Source organism: Sciurus vulgaris (assembly GCF_902686455.1).
Source record: "Sciurus vulgaris genome assembly, chromosome: 8".
Lineage (NCBI taxonomy): Eukaryota > Metazoa > Chordata > Mammalia > Rodentia > Sciuridae > Sciurus > Sciurus vulgaris.
This window is the reverse complement of record NC_136468.1, coordinates 14059945-14079926: the sequence shown is the minus strand read 5'-3', so window position 1 is coordinate 14079926 and position 19982 is coordinate 14059945. Positions and strand designations below refer to the sequence as shown.

At 38.6% G+C, this 19982-nt stretch overlaps 1 protein-coding gene and 1 long non-coding RNA gene across 2 annotated transcripts; one reads left to right on the top strand and one right to left on the bottom strand.

Annotated features, from left to right (window-relative positions):
• Positions 1-468: 468 nt before the first annotated feature.
• On the bottom strand, positions 469-7816 carry LOC306667956. The gene is made up of 2 exons (XR_013765687.1): positions 4864-7816; positions 469-4186 (listed from the first exon to the last, which is right to left on the bottom strand). It is a non-coding gene; the product is annotated as an uncharacterized lncRNA (long non-coding RNA).
• Positions 7817-11209: 3393 nt separating this feature from the next.
• Positions 11210-12726, top strand: LOC306668947 (taste receptor type 2 member 3-like; the record flags this gene model as incomplete). Its single annotated transcript, XM_079152665.1, has 1 exon — positions 11210-12726. Exon 1 carries the CDS (start codon positions 11731-11733, stop codon positions 12724-12726), a length of 996 nt encoding a protein of 331 aa, XP_079008791.1. The 5' UTR covers positions 11210-11730.
• Between the last annotated feature and the right edge of the window lie 7256 nt (positions 12727-19982).

Sequence of the window (19982 nt, the reverse complement as noted above, 5' to 3'; positions counted from 1 at the left end):
CAGTTTAGTTATAACATCTATGAGGCACAGTTTACCAGTAGTACAGATTTGAACTGTAACTAGAGTTGAAATAGTTCATCTCTAGATGCTCTGGTTTTATTATTCTGTTTCTAAGCCTCACTTTGCTGTTCTTTTCAAAATCTCTTAGAACTCTTGGGGCGGGGGTGAGATCCTTTTTTTTAGGTGCTAGGATTGAGCCCAATACTTTGTGCCTGCTGTAGAGCTAAACCCCTAGCCTGAAGGTTCTCGCAACCCATTTTGTTCCATTGTCCCAGAGGTGGAATGTGTGTGATGTGTGTGTAATACAATGTGTATAATATAAAATTATAATATAAATGTATATAATATAAAATTATATAATAATATGAAGAAGATATACTATCATTAGCATTAGTTATATGTAAGCTCTAGATTGTGATTTCCAACGTATTTTAATGCATCTGTGTCAATATCATTACAATATTCACAGAATTGAAAACTTGGGACCTAATGGGTTAACATCTTTGCCATTGCTTTCCTAGAGAACCTCAGGTATTGCATTTTTCTTTAACTTTCCTTATTATCTCTTATTGCACATTGTTTTAGTCAGGGTTCTGTAGAAGAACAGAATCAACAGGACTTCCTGATTATAAAAAGGGGATTTATTATATTGGCTTACATGACCAGAGGCAGGATAGTCCACAATGGCTGTCTACAGCTGGAGAGCTGGAAGAACCAGCAGCTGTGCAGTCCAAGAGGCGGAAACCCCAAAACAAGAAGGATCAACAGTGCCACCAAGGCTTCTGGAAACTACCTGAAGAATGATTGGCAGAGTCCGCTTTGGAAGACTGAAGATGTGAGTCTGATAACCTCAGATGATCAAAGCAGCAATCAAGAACCTGTTCAAGAAGAGTAGAGCTTGCATCTGCATCTGCTTCCTTGTTTGTCCAACTTTTATTTCATCCAAGCCACCATCCTATTGGGTAGTACTGCCCACGTTTAGGGAGGGTCTCCACTTCACTTCTCTGTCCCACATTCCAGTCATTCCTAGACATGCCCTCATTGACACACCCAGAAGCCTCTTAATAATCAGCATCTCTTCAATCAAGTTGACAATTCAAATTAACCACTACACACATACTCATGCAAATCATTTGTACATATTATTACTTTTATTGTAAGGTTCAGGATATTATAGAGTGCTAATAATTTACCAGTAAGATTTCATAAAGTAAACTTATTTTTTAGTGCATCTTTTGTTCTTTAAAGTTTGCATGAGTCCTCCCTAGGTCTGCCTGCAGTTTTCCAGAAGGTAGTTGCTGCTTTGCAGATTATTAGAAGTCTCTCATCCTGTCTGTGCCACTCTTCCCATTTGGACTCCAGCCCAGCTTTTGGATTTGTTCCCTAGGCTACATGTCTTTTCTCCTTAAGTCATGTTGGACTGTACCAGGTTCAGAATTCATGTGCTATATTATGGGCTCTTGAGTTTTTAAAAGTATTTCCCCTACACTTGAACAGCTTTTTTGTACTTAGAGTTTATTTTGCTTGAGGAAAGATGGAGTTTCCTTAGCTTTATTCCATCCTTGCCCGGGAATAGTAGGTTGCTGTTTCCTCCTATCAGCTATCTTGCCTTGTGCAGCTGGCACCACTAATGAGCACGTTAACTCTGATTTTTGAGTTCACACATTGAATCTGTGCGGTAATGTAGTCCTCACTCCTTTATGCTTTACTACATTCATTAAGCAGCATTGTAAAGTAGATAAAAATTATCTTTTGAGCAATGCTTTGTCTTCCCTCAGCAAAGCCAATTGTAATCAAAGTAAGTAGTTAGGAATATTAGCATTTCCGTTTAAACAGAATGATAAATCTGTGCTCTGGAAAAATCACATGGTGAACTAAAGAGCCTACTTACCAACCCAAAGCAGTTTCTGATTCCAGGATTCAGGGGCATAATAGTGCATCCTTCAGGATCATCTCAGTGAGCTAAGGAACTCTTCTCCAAACTCTTCTGTTGGAGATTGTCTCTTACCTTTCTGCCCCTGAAAACCCATGAGGCTGAGGCAACTTTCAGAGTCAGACTGAGTCCTCTCCCTGCATATTGATTCTGCTAGGTCCAGTGGTCCCTAAGGAGTCAGACTGTCTGGATTTCCACCCATCCCCCAGTCTTATCTGCTAAGACACTTCCTGTAGCTCCCACAGACTGTAGTGGTCTTCTAGTCCAGCTTGGGTTCCGCATTGCCCTTTACATGCTGTGAAGACCCGAACCTGCAGAAAATTGCCCTGTGATTTGCATTTGGGGATTCCATGTTAAATGGAAAGATGAGTATGATATGTCAAAAAGTGGGAGAAAAAGTACCAGATGTGTGGTGGTATCCCATTTTTGAAAAGTTATAACTGAGTATGTGCTTTAATAAGTTGGGAAGGACAAATATTGAAACGTGATTACTTCTGGGTAGGGTGTCATGAGTGTGGTTTTTCTTATTTCTTATGCTTGTGTGTGTGTGTGTGTGTGTGTGTAACAGCATGAGTGTATATTACTTTTATAATAATAAAAATCTTTTCATTTTTAGGGAAATCATCTTGCCATTATTTCCAAACCAGGCTTATTGTACTTCCCAGTACTGCTTTGTATACTGGCATGAACAAGAAAAACTTTCACACACTTTCCCCAGCCATCTGCATTTTAGCATCTTAAGCTCCTTTACTTTATTCCCCCTGTAATAGTGCATGTACAACCCAAAAGGACTGATTTTTAAAGACTAGCCTGTATGAAATCCACTATTTACTACCAGTATAATTCTTTGAGTTTTCATTTCTCAAAAATTGCTGAATGATTAATTCAGAGACATTCAGAAACATCAAATGCATTTTTTTTTGTGGCTTTTTGGAGTATTACTTGTTGCTTCGTGGGTTACTATCCTTTACAACTCAAGAAAAGTTAATGGCTGTTTACTTTTTTTTCCAAAAGAGATCATATAATTCTCGAAGGCAGGATCATATTTTATTCAAATTACCCTTTTGCCCCCATCTAGCTCAAACTAGTGCAGCAACACATTATAGGACTTTACATGTTTTTTGTTCAGTTGGAATGCAATATTGATAGGAAAATGAAGGCAGGATCATTTTACTTATTTTCCTTTATGGTTTACATTATATACTACACAGATTGGGGGGAGTAATAGCAAGAAAATCATTGTTGAAAATGAGCAATAATCCTATGTTAATGAGTTCTCGGGAAATCAAGAGGTAACAATAATATTATTAATGACTGACATTTCTTATGTGCTTACTGTGTGTTAGACACTAAGCTTAAATACTTTTTATCATTGTCCCAATTAACTATTATCCTAAGAAGAAAGTACTGTTATCCCCACTTTATAGGTGAATGTGAAAAACAAGGTAAGTAGCTTGTCAAAGCCATATGTCTTGTGCATACCTGGGGTTCAAGCTCAGGTATGTGATGTTTGCATTTAGTTTTTGCCACTCTCTGCTTCCATTTACACTCATAATCCACTGACCTTAATTCCCACATTATTCCACTGCTAACCTGAAGAGTACCAAAGAAGAAATACCTAAACCTTAGTCTTTCTGATTCTTGGTCTGATGATCCTATAGGAAAATCATTCTCTACCATGTTGTCTTAAAATACTCCTTTTGCTTTCCTCATATTGAGCAACGTTTCTTTCTTGATTAGACTAACTTCAATTTGTTTCATTGTTTCTTCTACTTCTTGAGAATTGAAATTGTCAAGAATATTGTTCAGGGATTTTTCAAGCTTTTTAGAGAATGAGAATTTTGGCAGGCATCAATAGTAGTAAAGTTCCTTCTTACTATTATAGTTTGCTTTTGTGCCAGCCCCACATAATAAAATAGCATGTAGTTTTGGGGTTGTTGGTATTATGTAGTCACAATGATGAAGCATCTCTTTTGATTTTCTTACTCTTTGTCCATTTGCTCTCTGCTGTGTTTTGGAACTCAGGATCTTGATTTGCCACACAGGTGTCCATCTTGACATTTGTTTACTTTCTGTGCCCCACCTATTGTTTGGAAAAGTAAATGTGGTCTATAATAATAATAGTTCAGAGTCAAGGCTTTACAGTCGTACACCTTAGATTTGAAGCCCTGCTTTTCCATTCATCAGCTGGTTAGTTACTTAACTTTCTCTCAGATTGTTGTTTTCCTGTAAGTAAAACAGGAATAATAGTACCTGTCTTATAGGCCTGCTATAAAGAGCACAGTAAATACTGCAGTACTTGTAACTTTAATAAGACCTGCAACGAGTGCTCAGTATGTGTTGACTATTGTTACTGTAGTTACTTATTTTTTTTGGTACTATGTATTGAACCTAGGTTTGAGTAACCATTGAGCCATATCCCCAATCCTTTTTACTTTGAAACAGGGTCTTGCTAAATTATTTAGGGCCTTGCTGAGTTGCTCAGGCTGGCTTTGAACTTGTGATTCTTCTACTGCAGCCTCCTGGGTCTCTGGTATTTCGGGTATGTTCCACCACACCTGGCAATTGTAATTATTTTAAATAAGGCTTGTCATTCTTTGAGTTACTATGCCCATCTTACTAAATATCATGTGATAATTATGAGAGTTTGTAAACTTTAGATATAGTTCATTGTACTTTTTTGTTGTTAACTTCTATGGATTACTGAGCACTTACTCAACATTGACGGGATTTTTGGTTGTGTTCAATTTTCCATGATTATTTATAGTTATAGTTATCTTTCTATCCAAAGTCAATTGGACACTTGCTTTAGTGCATAGACCACTACAGGACTTGGATATAAAGATGAATGTAACAAGACTCCTGTGATGAAGGAACTCAGAATTTAGGATAATGAGGGTGGGAATGTGATGTGGTGTGAGGAACAGCACAGGAGATAGGCTAGTCTTTTGTAGAAGAAACAGCATGATCAGAGATCCAGAAACTTAAAAGTTTTTGAGGCATTGAAAGATATGAAAAAAAGTGGATTTGGGCTAGATCGTAAAGGGTCTTGACAGTTTGCAGAGAACTTTGGCAAAGGGGAGCCATAGATGGTTTGAAAACAGGAGCATCTCATTAGAATTATGCTTTACAAAGAGAACAACAAAAACATGGGGATGTGTTAGAAGGGGAAAACATGGAAGCTGTTGGGAAGCTCTTTCAGTAAGCCTGGAGAGATAAGTAGAGTGAGGATGAGAGGCAACTTGAGGGACATTTGGGATTCAGGTTGATTAAATACATTATTAATTGGTTCTCCAGTTCTGTGCCAGATCCTGTGCTAGGCTCTGAGCTAGAAATACTAAGAAGAATAAGATATAGCTCCTGCCCAGGATCTAGTGGTGACAGTAAATAATGGTAAGAAAAAAAGCAATAAAGGATGATTCTGAAGTTTCTCTTAGGTACATACATATGTAGATAGTGATACTTTGCTTCTGAGTTCATGGAACAGGGATGTGGTAGCAGATTTGAGCGGTGGAATATAATGAGTTTAGTTTTGAACATAGTTTAATTGTAGATTTGTAGCAGATACTAGGGTGTTGATTATATTTTTATTTTTTATTTTTACAGACTGCATTTTGATTCATTGTACACAAATGGGGTACAGATTTTTGTTTCTATGGTTGTGCATGATGTAGATTGATACTATTCATGTTATCATGCATGTTGATTATATTAATCAAACTTAGAAGAGAAGTTGAGACAGGAATCATTTTTCCCTTCTGTTAAACACATTGTTAACAGGTTTTATGAGATAACTTTCAAATGTTTTCAGGATTTCAGATTTCTGTTATGGAAAACCATATTGTAGGGAAGATATCCAGTTGCTTACTTGTTTTATCTAGAATTTGGTTTAATCACTTTTGGTAATATGACAGACAGGGAGACAACTGCTTCTGAAGGAAGAGGTTTTTCTTATAGTCCCACGAGGAGAGGTACGCCCTGTGATGCAGGGCCACGTGAGGAAGCACCAGGATTGGTAAGGAGGCATAAGGAGAAAAGGGGAAGGCATTGGCCAGTGCCTTTTATGTGTTTTTCATGGAGAAGGAACAGGTAAAGCACAGTGGGCTAGCTGAGCAAGTTTAGGATTAGGTAGTTTGAGTAATTTCAGCAGAAGCTGAGCTATAGGGAGGGTCCCTAGTTGTCAGATAACTGCCTCTAGGGAGAATCCAGGAGGGGCCTGATGAAACATGGTAGAGAGTATGGATTTAAGATTGGTCTTTTGCATATCAGAGGCATGTTTTCACTAACTCTATGAGTTAACTAATCCTGGAGGGAACAACCCCTCTCTGGGTCTACAAGTCTCCAAAATGTCAAAGCTTCATAGAATATAAAAAATAAACATAATGAACACACTCCTCAGTCTCCATTGTATCTTCTATATTTACAGGATCAGTATTTTGTTGGTTATGTCTTTGTGCTCAGTTCAAGTATTACATTTCCTTTTCTTTGCAATTAGGGGTTGCCAAGTGCCTATATGTAGAAGTCATTTTGTTGGAGCATCCAGGAAAATTCTTACATGAAGTAATGCTGTTTAGAGACTCATACTTTGTTTCTCCAAATCCTTATCCCCTTTCTTTCTTATCTGAAGTGCAGACATGATGGCTGCATCGGTAGCAGACATCCTGAATATACAGCAGTCTTCAGGATGGAAGATGGAAAAGGGGGATCTGTGATCACCTGAAGCCAAGTGACCAGTCCTGCACATTCTACCTCTGGATGTCTTTGGAAGATGCGAATAAACCTTTACTTTGTTTCAGCCACTTATTTGTGTGGAGTTAAACCTAATCCTTATTAATTCACTCATTCTTACCTTTATCTCCATATGCACAATCAACTCTTAATTCTTATCCTCTCTGTTACATCACCTTCCTGTGCAAGTAGAAGTGAAATCTCATCTCTGATCACATAGTCCTTTAGATTTTTAACCTATGTCTCATAAATGTGGGGAGGACACCGGGGCATATAAAGTACACAAAACCTTAGCAGTTAGCCTGGGAAAGAGTTAATATGAGCTTATTTTTTTGTCATACAGTTTAATTTTGCATATAGATCCTAGTGAGGACCCCTAATCAGTAGCTTCCCATTAAATAAAGAAGCACTTATATTAAGAATAAAAGTATGTCCTTACACTCCCCTGACAGAAGACTAGATAATCTGGGGTGCTGAGGCTTCCCACTGCAAAGTAACCATATCCAAAGTATAAAATACAGTATCATTAGGTGCAATAGTCTGCCCAGGCTGCCATATAAAAGTGGAGTGGTTTAAACCATGATATATTTTCTCAGTTTTGGAGGCTATGATTATAAGTGAATGTAGATATTAAAGCTGCTGGAGATAAATATTCAGGTGCCAACTGTAAGTAAAATATAATTTTTATATCAATGAATCCTGCCATTTTGTGTAATTATATTGAACCACATTTAAAAAAAAGTTGCCACATAAGCACCACAACATGTAAGGAGTCTGCAGTACAAGATCTCTATGGAGAAATTCACTGAATTACATTAAGAGAAGACTTAAGGAGTTTGAAGGAAGTTTACAAGTGATTTCTAAAGATGGTGTTGACCAAAGGACTCAGAACAAATAACAGACTCATGAATAATGAGAAACGGGGTAATTGTTCTCCCAGTTGGCAAGGTTTTTCTTTTACACCTAATATGGTAAAGGATACTATTGACACAGGAAGAAACACATCACAGTAGTATAGAATAGTCCAGAAACAGACCATGCTTATATAAAAATAATAGCTGATGAAAATGGAATTATAGATACTGGCTAACGTATTTTCAATAAATAATGTGAGGAAATTTTGTCATCCATACAAAAAAAACTTGTATGCAAAAATACATCAGTGACTGTTTAAAGATGAAACTTGGCAAAAAGATGAAACTTAAAAATTGAAAAAAGAATAAAGGGCAATGTCTATGATTTGGGTATATTGAAGTTTTTTTATTTTTAAATGAAAAAAATAAATTTGACTTAAAAGTAGCCTTTCTTTTTATTCTAAGTCACCATTAAGCAAAAAGACAAGCTACAAACTGAGAAGATACTGGCAATCATTTAACTGAAATATTATAGAATGTATAAATGCCTACAAAGTAAAGAGAAAAATCTGAGTGGAAAAATGGGCAAAGGCATTTCACAGAGAAGGAAATACAAATGACTCATTAATATATGAAAAAGGTTCACCTCAACAATCAAGGAAATAGGAAACAAATTGCAATGAGATTTAATTTTAAGCCCTCCAGATTGGCAAATTTCAGCATTTGCTAAAGTGTGAAGCAGAATGTTGTAGATCAGTGGAAACATGCACAGGAGCGGGCAGTGTGAACTAGCATTCCCATTTGGGAAAATGGCTTGTCATTGTTGAAATTTCACCTAGTTATTCTGGCTTTCAGGTACACCCTGTAGGAAATGCTTGCTGCATACAGCCCATGAACCATGTCCAAGGGTGCTCAAAGCAGCAATGTACATAGTAGTAAAAACTGAAAACAGCCCATAGTTTCATCAAGACAATGGATAGCTCATGTAGTGCAGTATTGTGCAGCTGCATAAAATAATTATACCTAGCATATTAATAGGAATAGCTTTTAGGAATATCAAGTGAGAATATGAGAAGATTGCAGATGTTTATGTAATATGCCATTTTTATAAAGATTGGTATCAAGTAAACTGCTTATGTTTAGGTACATGTGATGAAACTTCAAAAAGTAAGGGAATGATAAAATTCAAGATGAGTTATCTTGGAAACTTTGGGGAAGTAAGTAGGGACAGGAGAGGAAAGAATCATGGTGGAATTACAGGTGTTTATTTTGAATAGCACTATGTATGTAATAAACATACTATGTATGTTTATTATTTCCTAGCCCAGGTAATCTGTTATGTTAGTAAATCATGATCATCTTTATTCCTTCTATTTCAATAGTGCACGGAATTCCCTTTTTTCTTGCCCACGACTGTATTTTCTGATATTAAGCAAATTATTTTCCACTGATGGGGTTCCTTTCACACTTTTCCTTCAAGAAAGAACACAGGGAAGATGGGCACCTCCATCAGCCCACGAAAGCTTCCTGCTGACCATACAGCACCCTGGCCCCTGTGTGTAATAAGGGGATGAGGAGGAACCATGTTTTACTTCTGTTGCTGATGCAGGTTTTCCTTTAATGCAGCCTGTTTTTCAACACAAACCATGTGATACTGTAAACTTTGTCTTGAACCTCAGTGCATGCAAGGATACCCAGAGGAGATTTATTTTAGTGATTAATACAATGTAAGGAGTATATATTTTATTATAGTGTCAGTGGGAAGCAATTCAAGTATTGTGAGTAGCAGAACAAAATGATCAATCAGATTTACATTTTAAGAAGATCACTGCTGTAGCTAAATGGAGATTCTATTATGGGGGAAGACAAAAAATGGAAAAATGTAGTGGGGCATCAAGTAGTACAGATGAGAGATGATGGCATCTTGGACTAGGATGGAGGCAGAAATGGGATATCCAAGACGTGTTTTATAATTAAAATGTGTAAGTCATTGGTGGGATGCAGGATGTGGGGAAAGGGAAAAGTCAAGTTATTCTTAGGTGGTGACTGACTTGAGGAACTGAATGATGTTGGCATTTGCGGAAATGGGGAAGAATGGGGATGAAAGAGTTGACTCTTTTTAAGTGAGAATCAATTGAGAAGTTGTTTTGGATGTGATGGTTTTGAGATGGAAGGGGCAAAACTGAAGTTAGTAAAAAGTATGATCAGACATGAAATGTTATGTGAAATGCATTTGGATATGCCGTGTATTCTGAACTTTGTCCTCATTGAAAGATTCAAATATATAGCTAGAGGAATGTTATTATTGTATTTGTTCTCATAAGGAAATGTGAAAGGTATTGTAAGATAAAAAAAAATCTCAATCTGTGGAACCTAGACTCTGAGAAAACTGAACAGGGACAAGGGTAGTTCATAGGATAATCCCTGTGACTGGAGAAAGGTCTTGTTACTGGACTTGGAGAGACAAGGGAATCTGACCTTATTCTAATTCTACTGCAGAGAGGTCAGGAAGCACATGGGTCAGGTTCTCCTATTGGCCTGAGAAAGTAGAGTGTGATGCTGTGAACTGTTTATGCCTGAGTGCTCTCCAGTGCTGTTGAGGTGTATAATATGCAGCATGGTGTCAAGGTTGCTGAGGTCCACCTGGCTCAGTTGAGAGATTCCTTGGCATCTGTCCAGATGAAGCTATATCTCACTGAGCTTTATTATCAGCCACTCTTTGAGGTATTTTTTTAGGAGATTTAAAACTCCAACCACAATGGCAATTATCAAGAATGCAAGTAACAATAAATGTTGGTGAGGATTTGAGGAAAAGGGTACATTCATACATTGTTGATAGGACTGCAAATTAGTGTACCCACTCTGGAAAGCAGTATAGTGATTTCTCTAAAAGTAGGAAAGGAACCACCACTTGACCCATTCTTCCCACACCTTGGTTATTATCCAAAGGATTTAAAATCAGCATAATACAATGATGCAGCCATGTCAATGTTTATAGCTGTATAATTTGTATTAGGTAAGCTATGGAGCTAAACGATGCCCATCAACAGTTGAATGGATAAAGAAATTATGTTATATATGTACAATGGAGTATTACTCAGCCATAAAGAAGAATGACTTTATAATGTTTGACAGTAGTTGTATGGATCTGAAAGCTATCATGCTAAGTGAAATAAGTCAACCCCAAAAGCCAAAGGGCAGATGTTTTCTCTGATACGAGGAAACTAACGCACATTAAGGTGGTGGATAGAAGTTCAGAGGACTATACAAAGGGGAATGAAGGAAAGGGAGTGCAGTAAGAATAGGAAAGACCAGGGAAAGAAGCTGACATAACTTTCCTATGTTCATATATGAATATACCACAGTGAATCCCACCATGTGTACATCCACAAGACTGGTGCCCTAATTAGAAACAAGATATATTCCATGCATATATTATTTTATCAAAATGGACTCTACTGTCATGTATAACTAAAAAGAACCAATAAAAAGTCTATCCCTCTGTCAGTGGATAATGTGGCTGCACTCTCTGCTTTGTGTCTTGATGGCATTGATTTTCTTCTCTTTTCTTCAGACATTGTTTTCAAAGTCTTGATCACAACTTATTAGAGGGTTATAAAATCAATTTTGTGAGACAAAAGCAGCATTGAAAGATATAGACTAGCATATAACTTTATTTTTTTGTTGTTCATAATTTATGCCCTTCCCCCAGGGTGATGGATAGTGCTTTGTGGTAGGATTCTGATGTTTCCCCTTCGGTTTGTATGTCTTTGAAGCCTTCCTCCTGAGGAACCAAGACTTTACATGCTTCTGGGTGATTCTGTTGGTTTCTCTGATTCTTTCTGTGCTGGGAGGCTCCCAATTCTATTCCCTTTGAAATCAAGTACATGTTCTCCATATTCTTTGTGACCCAGATGTCTTCCTTCTGGGTGACACTGGACACTAGTGTATTTGCATTTTAGCAAAGAGCTGCTGAGTTTAGGATCATAGATGGAAGTGACAGTACATGTCATCTGTGAAGAGGCAGGCCATCCTGACAGAGCCAGAGAGGACTCACTAAACTGTGCTGTATGGCAGACTAACTTGGGCAGAGACCAGAGACAGGTACAGTGAAGCAACTGGTAGACAGGATAGATTCTCAGAAAAAGTCCAAATCAGCAAGGAAACTACATATATCCACAGAAGAACACAGATCAGGGTTGCCTACTTGCTGATATGATGGGAGTCATTGAGGGGGTGTTTCTGGTTCTGATTGTCATCCTGTTCATTCTTGGAAACCTGGGGAATGGTTTTGTTGGTTTGGTCAATGGCAGAAGCTTGTTCAAGAGCAAGAGAATCTCTTTATCTGACTTCATCATCACCAGCCTGGCCCTCTCCAAGATTGTTCTGCTGTGGATTTTCTTGATTGATGGTGTTTTGATGGTATTCTCTTACAGAGGACATGATTTTGGAGCAGTAATGCAAATCATTGATGTTTTCTGGACATTTACAAACCTCCTGAGCACATGGCTCATCGCCTGTCTTGGTGTCCTCTACTGCCTGAAAATTGCCAGTTTCTCCCACCCTACGTTCCTCTGGCTCAAGTGGAGGGTTTCCAGGGTGGTTGTATGGATGCTGTTGGGTGCACTGCTCTTGTCGTGTTGCAGTACCGTGTCTCTGATCCATGAATTTAAGATGAGCTCTGTCCTCCATGGAATTGATAGCACAGGTAATGTGACCGAACACTTCAGAGAGAAGAGAAGTGAATATCACCTGATGCATGTTCTTGGGACTCTGTGGCATTTTCCTCCCTTAACTGTGTCCCTGACTGCCTATGTCCTGCTCATTCTGTCTCTGCGGAGACACACGTGGCAGATGCAGCAAAGTAGTACGAGTCCCAGAGATCCAAGTACTGAGGCCCACAGGAGGGCCACCAGGATCCTCCTTTCCTTCCTGTTTCTCTTCCTACTTTACTTTCTTTCCTTTTTAATTTTGACATCCAGTCATTTTCTACCAGAAGTTAAGGTGGCTCAAATGATTGGTGAAATAATCACAATGTTTTATCTTGTGGGCCACTCATTTGTTCTCATTCTGGGGAACAACAAGTTGAAATGGACATTCATGGCGATGCTGCCATGTGAATCTGGTCTTCTGAAGCCTGGCTCTAAGGGCTCCTTCTCCCCGTGGAGTAGCAGGGGAGACAGGATGGAGCCTGTGAGTCCTTTGACCTAGCTCAAGACTGTAGGGCTTCTCCTGACCCTACCACAGTACCAGTTCTGACACAGTAGGAGAGAGACATGCTTCGCCCCTGATCCTACCTGGTACTGAGGTGAAAGGCAGACCCGTGTTCTCTCTGCATGGGGTTGTTTTGAAGGGGAAGCCGTCTTCGGGAAATGTCAGTGTGGTTAGAAGTGTCACTGTATAGACATGGAGCTGTCTTTTAATGATCATGAATTCAACATGATGAGTCTGAATGTTAGTTTATACTTCAATTTAATACTGATTTGAATTAAGTAGTGTATTAGGTTTGATAGCAAAAACTTTTTTTTTTTTTTTTTTTTTTTGGTCTTTAACTGGGAGGTACTTAACCACTGAGCACATCCACAGCCCTTTTTATATTTTATTTAAAGACAGGATGTCATCAGGTTGCTCAGACTGACTTTGAACTTGTGATCCTCCTGCCTTAGCCTCCCAAGCTGCTGGGATTACAGGCATGTGCCAGCCCACCTGGGAGAAAGCAAAAGCTTTCTGTCCCATAGATGTTTGAATTCTTGTTCTATCATTTTAAAGGTCACGATGTTTGGCCTTTGATGAGTTACTCTAGTTACTTGTTTGACCCTCACTTTTCTTATCTTTAAAAGTGGACTATAACATCAACTCTCACGGGCACTAGAAATTCACAAGACAACACATAGGAGTATTTTTGCACAGTTCACTGTATGTAGTGCTGGATTAAATGAAGGCTGTTGTAAATAAATCACATATACCAATAATTCCCCTAAGGTAGCTCTTCCCACAAACCTGTGGTGTGATGATGCCAGCAAAGGATGAAAAGCAGGACCTTGGATTCTAGGTTTCAATCCATTCTTGCACTTCATTATCAATGTACTAAAATTTGCAGCAGCTTTTAATTTTTTTAGGTTGGACAAAAGACTAAGCATATCTGCCTGTTCATTCTCCCTCCAACCCATTGTCCTTTCCTACTTCCTTCTTCCTTACATCCATCTCTCCTTTTTACTTCCTTTTTTTTTTTTTAAACCAAGGTGAATTTCTGTTTTTTGAGTTACAGAGTTTTATGTCTTGTAATACATGCAGCTTACATAGACATTGATTTACTCCTGTCATTGGACAATTTTGACAAGTCAGTAAGAATATTGTTCAATTTCATGAAAAATTCTCTCATTTGTGAACACATTCAGATAGGATATATGGCATTTCTGAATGTGTATTTCTAGCACTAACATTGCTCTCAGGTGTAGCGTGTTGAGACTAAGAATATGGACCTGAAAGCTAGATAGCCTGGATTCAATTTCTGGCTTGGCCCTTTGGAACTAAATGACCATGGGGAAATTTATTTTATTTTATTTTTTTAAATTTATTTTTATTGTAAACAAATGGGATACATGTTGTTTCTGTTTGTACATAGAGTAACAGCATACCACTTGCGTAATCATACATTTACATAGGGTAATGATGTTTGAATCATTCTGTTATTTTTTCCTTCCCCCCTATCCCTCCCACCCCTCTTTTCCCACTATACAGTCCCTCCTTTCTACATTCTTGCACCCCTCCCACCCCCCATTATGTGTCATCATCGCTTATCAGTGAGATCATTCGTCCTTTGGATTTCTGAGATTGGCTTATCTCACTTAGCATGATGTTCTCCAATTTCATCCATTTACCTGCAAATGCCATAATTTTATTATTCTTTATAGCTGAGTAATATTCCATTGTATATATATCCCACAGTTTCTTTATCCATTCATCAATTGAAGGGCATCTAGGTTGGTTCCACAATCTGGCTATTGTGAATTGAGCAGCTATGAACATTGATGTGGCTGCATCTCTGTAGTAGGCTGATTTTAAGTCCTTTGGATATAGGTTGAGGAGTGGGATAGCTGGGTCAAATGGTGGTTCCATTCCAAGTTTTCTAAGGAATCTCCACACTGCTTTCCAGAGTGGCTGCACTAATTTGCAACCCCACCAGCAATGTATGAGTGTATTTTTTTCCACCATGGGGAAATTTCTTAACCTCTAGTTCACTTTCCTCCTTTTTACAAAGGAAATGGAAGCAGCATTTCTTGATGGGTTTTGTGGAAGGCAGGAATGAATTAACACATGAATAGTGATTAGAGTTCTACATGGAATAACACTGAATAAAGGTTTTTGTTTTGTGAAAGATGGTATATTTTGACCTATCATGCTTGACATTTAGTCGTATGTAATCAGAAATTAATTTTAGGACTGCGCTGGGATATGTACATTCATTCATAAAATTGCAAGAATAAAATATTGTTTGGTCTGTGTAGTTGGCTTTTATTTACTTTTAAAAGTTATTTTCTTATTTGAAGTTCTGGGGAATTAACCCAGGACCTTGCACATGTTAGGCAAGTGAAGTGCTTTACCACTGGTCTGTACTCAATGCCTTACATAGTTGACTTTTAAATTGATACTTGCCTCTTTGAAGTTGCCAGTAAAATTCCTAATTCTGATCCATCCTATAGTTCCCTTTAGAAAGATGTATCTGCTAAAAACTAAAAAATGATATAGGATTCATTTATAATTCAGTAACGTAAATGGAATTCTAAAACTGGTATTTCCCTCAGTCCCATAGTTCTGTAATTAATCAAAATATTTATTTTCAGCATGGGTGAATTTCATTATGCTGTCATGCTTGGAGGGCATCTGCTTTGTCTGTCCTAACCTCATGCTCTTTATTTAACTCAGCCTCAGCTACTCTAAAACTTCTCTTGAATTCCTTCTACTTTTGTTACTTTGACAACTTTTCTGTCTAGCTCTGACCGTATTGTTCTTCAAGTGTTATTGAGGTCCTGATTCTTCTGCCTTAAGGGCTGAGGTGTTGGGATTTTCCTTTCTTACTTAAACTTAACATCTCACTAGAGGTTTTGGCTTAACTGTTTGTTAACAGACTGCTTTTCATTTCCCTGGCTGCAGTACTGAGTAGTACGTGCAGAATTTACAGTAGAGTCTGGTGTGTGAACACATTTGGTTCCCTTAGGGGGAACGTGGCATCTGCACACCATCCTGCTTCAAACTCCGTCTTTCAGAAGAATCTGGAGGTAACTCCTGGAAAACTTGAGTGTGCTATGTGACTTGAGCCATGTGCAGACTGTCATTACTCAAAGATGGGGTAGGAGTAGGGGCTTGGGTCTGGTTGGTGGGTGAGCTGATGAGGAAAGAAGTGTCGCCTACTGCTAGAGGCACAATGATGGGAAGTCTGGCTATTTTGGACAGGGTTTGGTCTTCTGAATCCGTCAGGGGAAATGCCTGATCTGCAAGTTCCTCAGTGAGTCCCAGAGAAGTGCAGACCTTAGGCCCAGTTTTCAGAAACCCTGGAAAGTACCATCTTTGTGTTCTGTTTGTTTTGTTTTGCTCTGAAGTAATGGTTTTCTTTGTTAAATCCCTTAAAATTCTTAAATTTAGGTCCTTCATGCCAAGGTCTAGGACATAGCTTTCCTCTTCTTTGACCAGATACCCTGAATCAAATTATGGAATATTAATTTTATCTATATTTGAAGTCCAATTACATGCTAGAGTTAATTCCCGATACCCATGTTGCCTCCCAAACACACCTATTCTTTGGTGTATTTTTGGAACTTTAACACATGAGTCATCAGAAATTTATGAGAGTGCTCATGACATCTTCTAGTTTTCCCTCAGGATCCTCACAGGTGAGCTTTATCTCTACTCCCTTTTGGCAACCATGAAAATACACTGCTCAGATCTCTGCTGTGGAGATCATAACTGGCTGATATCTCTGGCTGCTGAGACTTGGCACCGTGAGGCCACGCTTCCTGCAGGTTTCTCCCAGTGTGTGGATACAGCACTGTGCAGTACCAAGTCATGTCTGTTCTGCTGAAACTGGAGACTCCTCCACAGCCAGTTCTGGCCTATTCACTGTTACTTTTCTTGACACTGCTGCAATTTAGGACTCTTTCCTCTATCCAATTGTTCCTTCCACCCTCTTTTGTTGTTGTTGTTGTTCAAGATGCCATACTTTCATTACTATCTGAATATTCTATTCACCTCCTCTGACTCCCTCCCCTCTTCAGTAACATGCATGTCTAGTCTTTTATTCTTTGCTATTGGAAGACCCAAGTTAATATTATCACCTATTTAAATAAGCTCTTTTTTTAAACTGTTAGTGCAGATCATATAGATATTCAGGAGAAGACTTTGTGTGTGTGTGTGTGTGTGTGTTAGAGACGGAGAGAGAGAGAGAGAGAGAGAGAGAGAGAGAGAGAGAGAGAGAGATAGGAGGGGAGAGAGAAAGATTATGTGTATATTCTGAAAACCAGCCCAGATTTTCCCTCCTCTACAACTTCGGTATCAGTCAGATCCATTTTTTTGTTTAACAGCATTTCTTTCAAATATCACCTCATCTCCACTTTCAGTCATTTCAACTCATCAGAGTGACTGCAACAGGATTCTGACTAGTTTCCTCTCTCCACCACTTTCAGCAAAGCATTTCCACATTACTTGGATTTTGTTCTTCACACAATGAAAATACCACTGTAGTGCTCCTCTTATGAGTTCTACTGTGACTCTCCATTGCTCTGGGTAAGTCCAAATTCCTTAGCCTGTAACATAAAGCCATTCGTCATTTGTCCCTATTTTCCTTTCTAGTTTCATTTTCCCATTCCTTTGTTCACCAAAACAACCTTGAACTACTTCTAGTTCCTAAATGTGCTGTACTCTCTTGCTGCTATGGTTTTGTATGAGCTGCTCTCTTTGCTTAGAATTTCCTTTTTCACTCATCAGCTGTGTTATTTCTCTTCTTCAAGTCCTTATTCCTCCAGGAAAGTTTCTCTGACTCTCACAGGTGATGTCAAACACATGTTCTGTATCTTTTCCCAGAATGTTGTGCATATCTCTGATTGCATTACTCTACTAATTATTCCCCAAATCTGTACCTGCTATAACACAGATCCTGGGTGATACATGTTTCCACTTTCCTCTCTCACCACTTCTCTTCCTCTCTTTGCACCTCTCTCATATTTCCTTAACCTTTTGCACTTTTTGTCATCTCTAAGTTCGTATATAGGTTTCTCTGGCATCCTTTTCCCTAACATCCTGTGCTCTTGCTTGGATAACATCACTCTGCATCCTTCTACTTAATTTATATGTTTCCTGTCCCCCTAAGTCTGGATTAAATGTGCCTCTTGAACACTGTCATTGCATTCTTTGATGTTCCTTGTTGTACCACCCTAAGCACAGATCTCTAATATTCTATCCATCTCCCATTATTGTATATGTTATCTGAAGTCAGGATGTGCAGTTGCTGATTCTCTCCTAATTCTCCAGCACCTAACACAGTGCCTGACTGTGTTGGCATGCAAGAACCAATGAGAGACAGTCTAGTGAAGTGGAAAGAACTCAGTCTCAGAAAAGACCTTCCATCCTAGCCATTGATTGGCTGAGATATGAAGGAGATATTTACCTTCTGAGCTCTTCATTTTCTTCATTGGTAGGTATGGATATTTTTCTCTTAGGACTGTTTTAAGTATTAACTAACATTTAAGATGCTGCCCGGTGCATTGCTGGAAGCATATTGTTAGCACTTAATAAAACCCCATGAAATGGAAGATTCCTTCTTTCTTCCTCCTAAGCTCCATGTAGGTCTCTTTTTTTTTTGTCTTTGTGATTGAAGCCAGGGACACTGAACCGCTGAGCCACATCCCCAGCCCTTCCTTTTTATATTTTATCTTGAGAGAGGGTCTCACTAAGACTTAGGGCCTTGCTAAGCTGTTGAGGCTGACTTTGAATTCATGATCCTTCTGCTTCAGCCTCCTGAGCCTCTGTGATTACAGTCGCACACCACAGTGCCTGGCTCCATGTAGTATTCTTTTGACAAAATTTGCACCTGTAATTCCAGTTTGTTCAGAACTCATGAAATGAGCTAACTCATCCTTTTGTTTAGACTGTTTGCCCAGCTTTCCCTGCAGATCCGAAGAGTAGAAGAATTGCATCCATTACTGTAGTGCCCACCAGTGGTTCTTCTTGGGTTCTAGTAAACAGACTTCAACTTTCTCAGGTTCATGTGTCATCAGCCTATTACCAATAGAACAATGTCAGGTCTTCCTCTTTTGCAAAGTCCTTGGTCCAGGCTGCAGAATCAGGTGCAAGAAGGAGAGATCCACATCAAGGTTAGGGTGTGATCTTCCCTGAATGGAAACTTCATGTCCCAAAGGAGCCAATTTCTCTTGCAATAATTTCACAGACATGGCTTGCAGCATTCAGTTAACGGACTTGTGGAGGAGTCACCACACTCAGGGAAGCCCAAAGCACATAGTATCCATAAGATATTTATAGTTCACATGTAATTTCTTCCAACCAATGTACAATTTACCAATCAAAACTTTTTTTCAGGGGGAGGCCTTAAAAATGTAGTTGATGATCTTACCCTTATCAGATTGATAAGGAAAACAGAGCTATAAAGTTTCATCAAAAGTAAAAATCTTGAGCAGTGAAAGAGTTTTGATAGCACTTTTCATATACTGATCTTTTGAGAAATAACTCCTGACAGAACGCTGTCACTCACTGATCACACTAGCCAACCTGATAACATCCTCATTATAATACTTCCTCCTACAGAGAGCTATTTCGTATATCACATTCTGGATGGGGTCTGTTAAAAACTAATAGTGAGTTTCCCATTTTTTGGAACATCATTTTCTTATATCTTAATCTCTATTATTTGTCCTGTTTCAATGTGTCACTTGAATATGTTACATTTATATTTCAGTTATTTTAATGCAATCATGTATTTTGGGTAATAAGTAGAAATTTGTGCTGTGATTTCCCCTTGAATCATGGCCTTGCTTCACTCACTAGTTTCCTCCTTTTCACTGATCTGGGCAGGCCTCTGTTAGTGCCCATTAATCTTGTGTAAAAAGCTTCTGCAAGCACCTAGGCTCTACCTCAGGGAACTCCTTCTAGGATTGCCTTCCTGTCATCTGTCTTCAAGGGCCTCCCCAGGACCTCTCCATCATATCTTGATTCCTTCTGCTTGTCTAGTCCTATTTGTGTTTGGCAATAAGACTTTGTACTTCACCTTGATGCAAATATGGTAACATGTATTTGGCCACATCCTAGATTGCACTGTAGTTTCAATAAAAAACTGGAGTAGATAAGAGATGCCATACTCTTGCACTCATCTGTGGTTTGCCATAACATCATTTTACCTTTCATATCAAAGCACTGACAAAGTAATCAGGAAAATGGTTGTTTGAATCACAAAACTACAA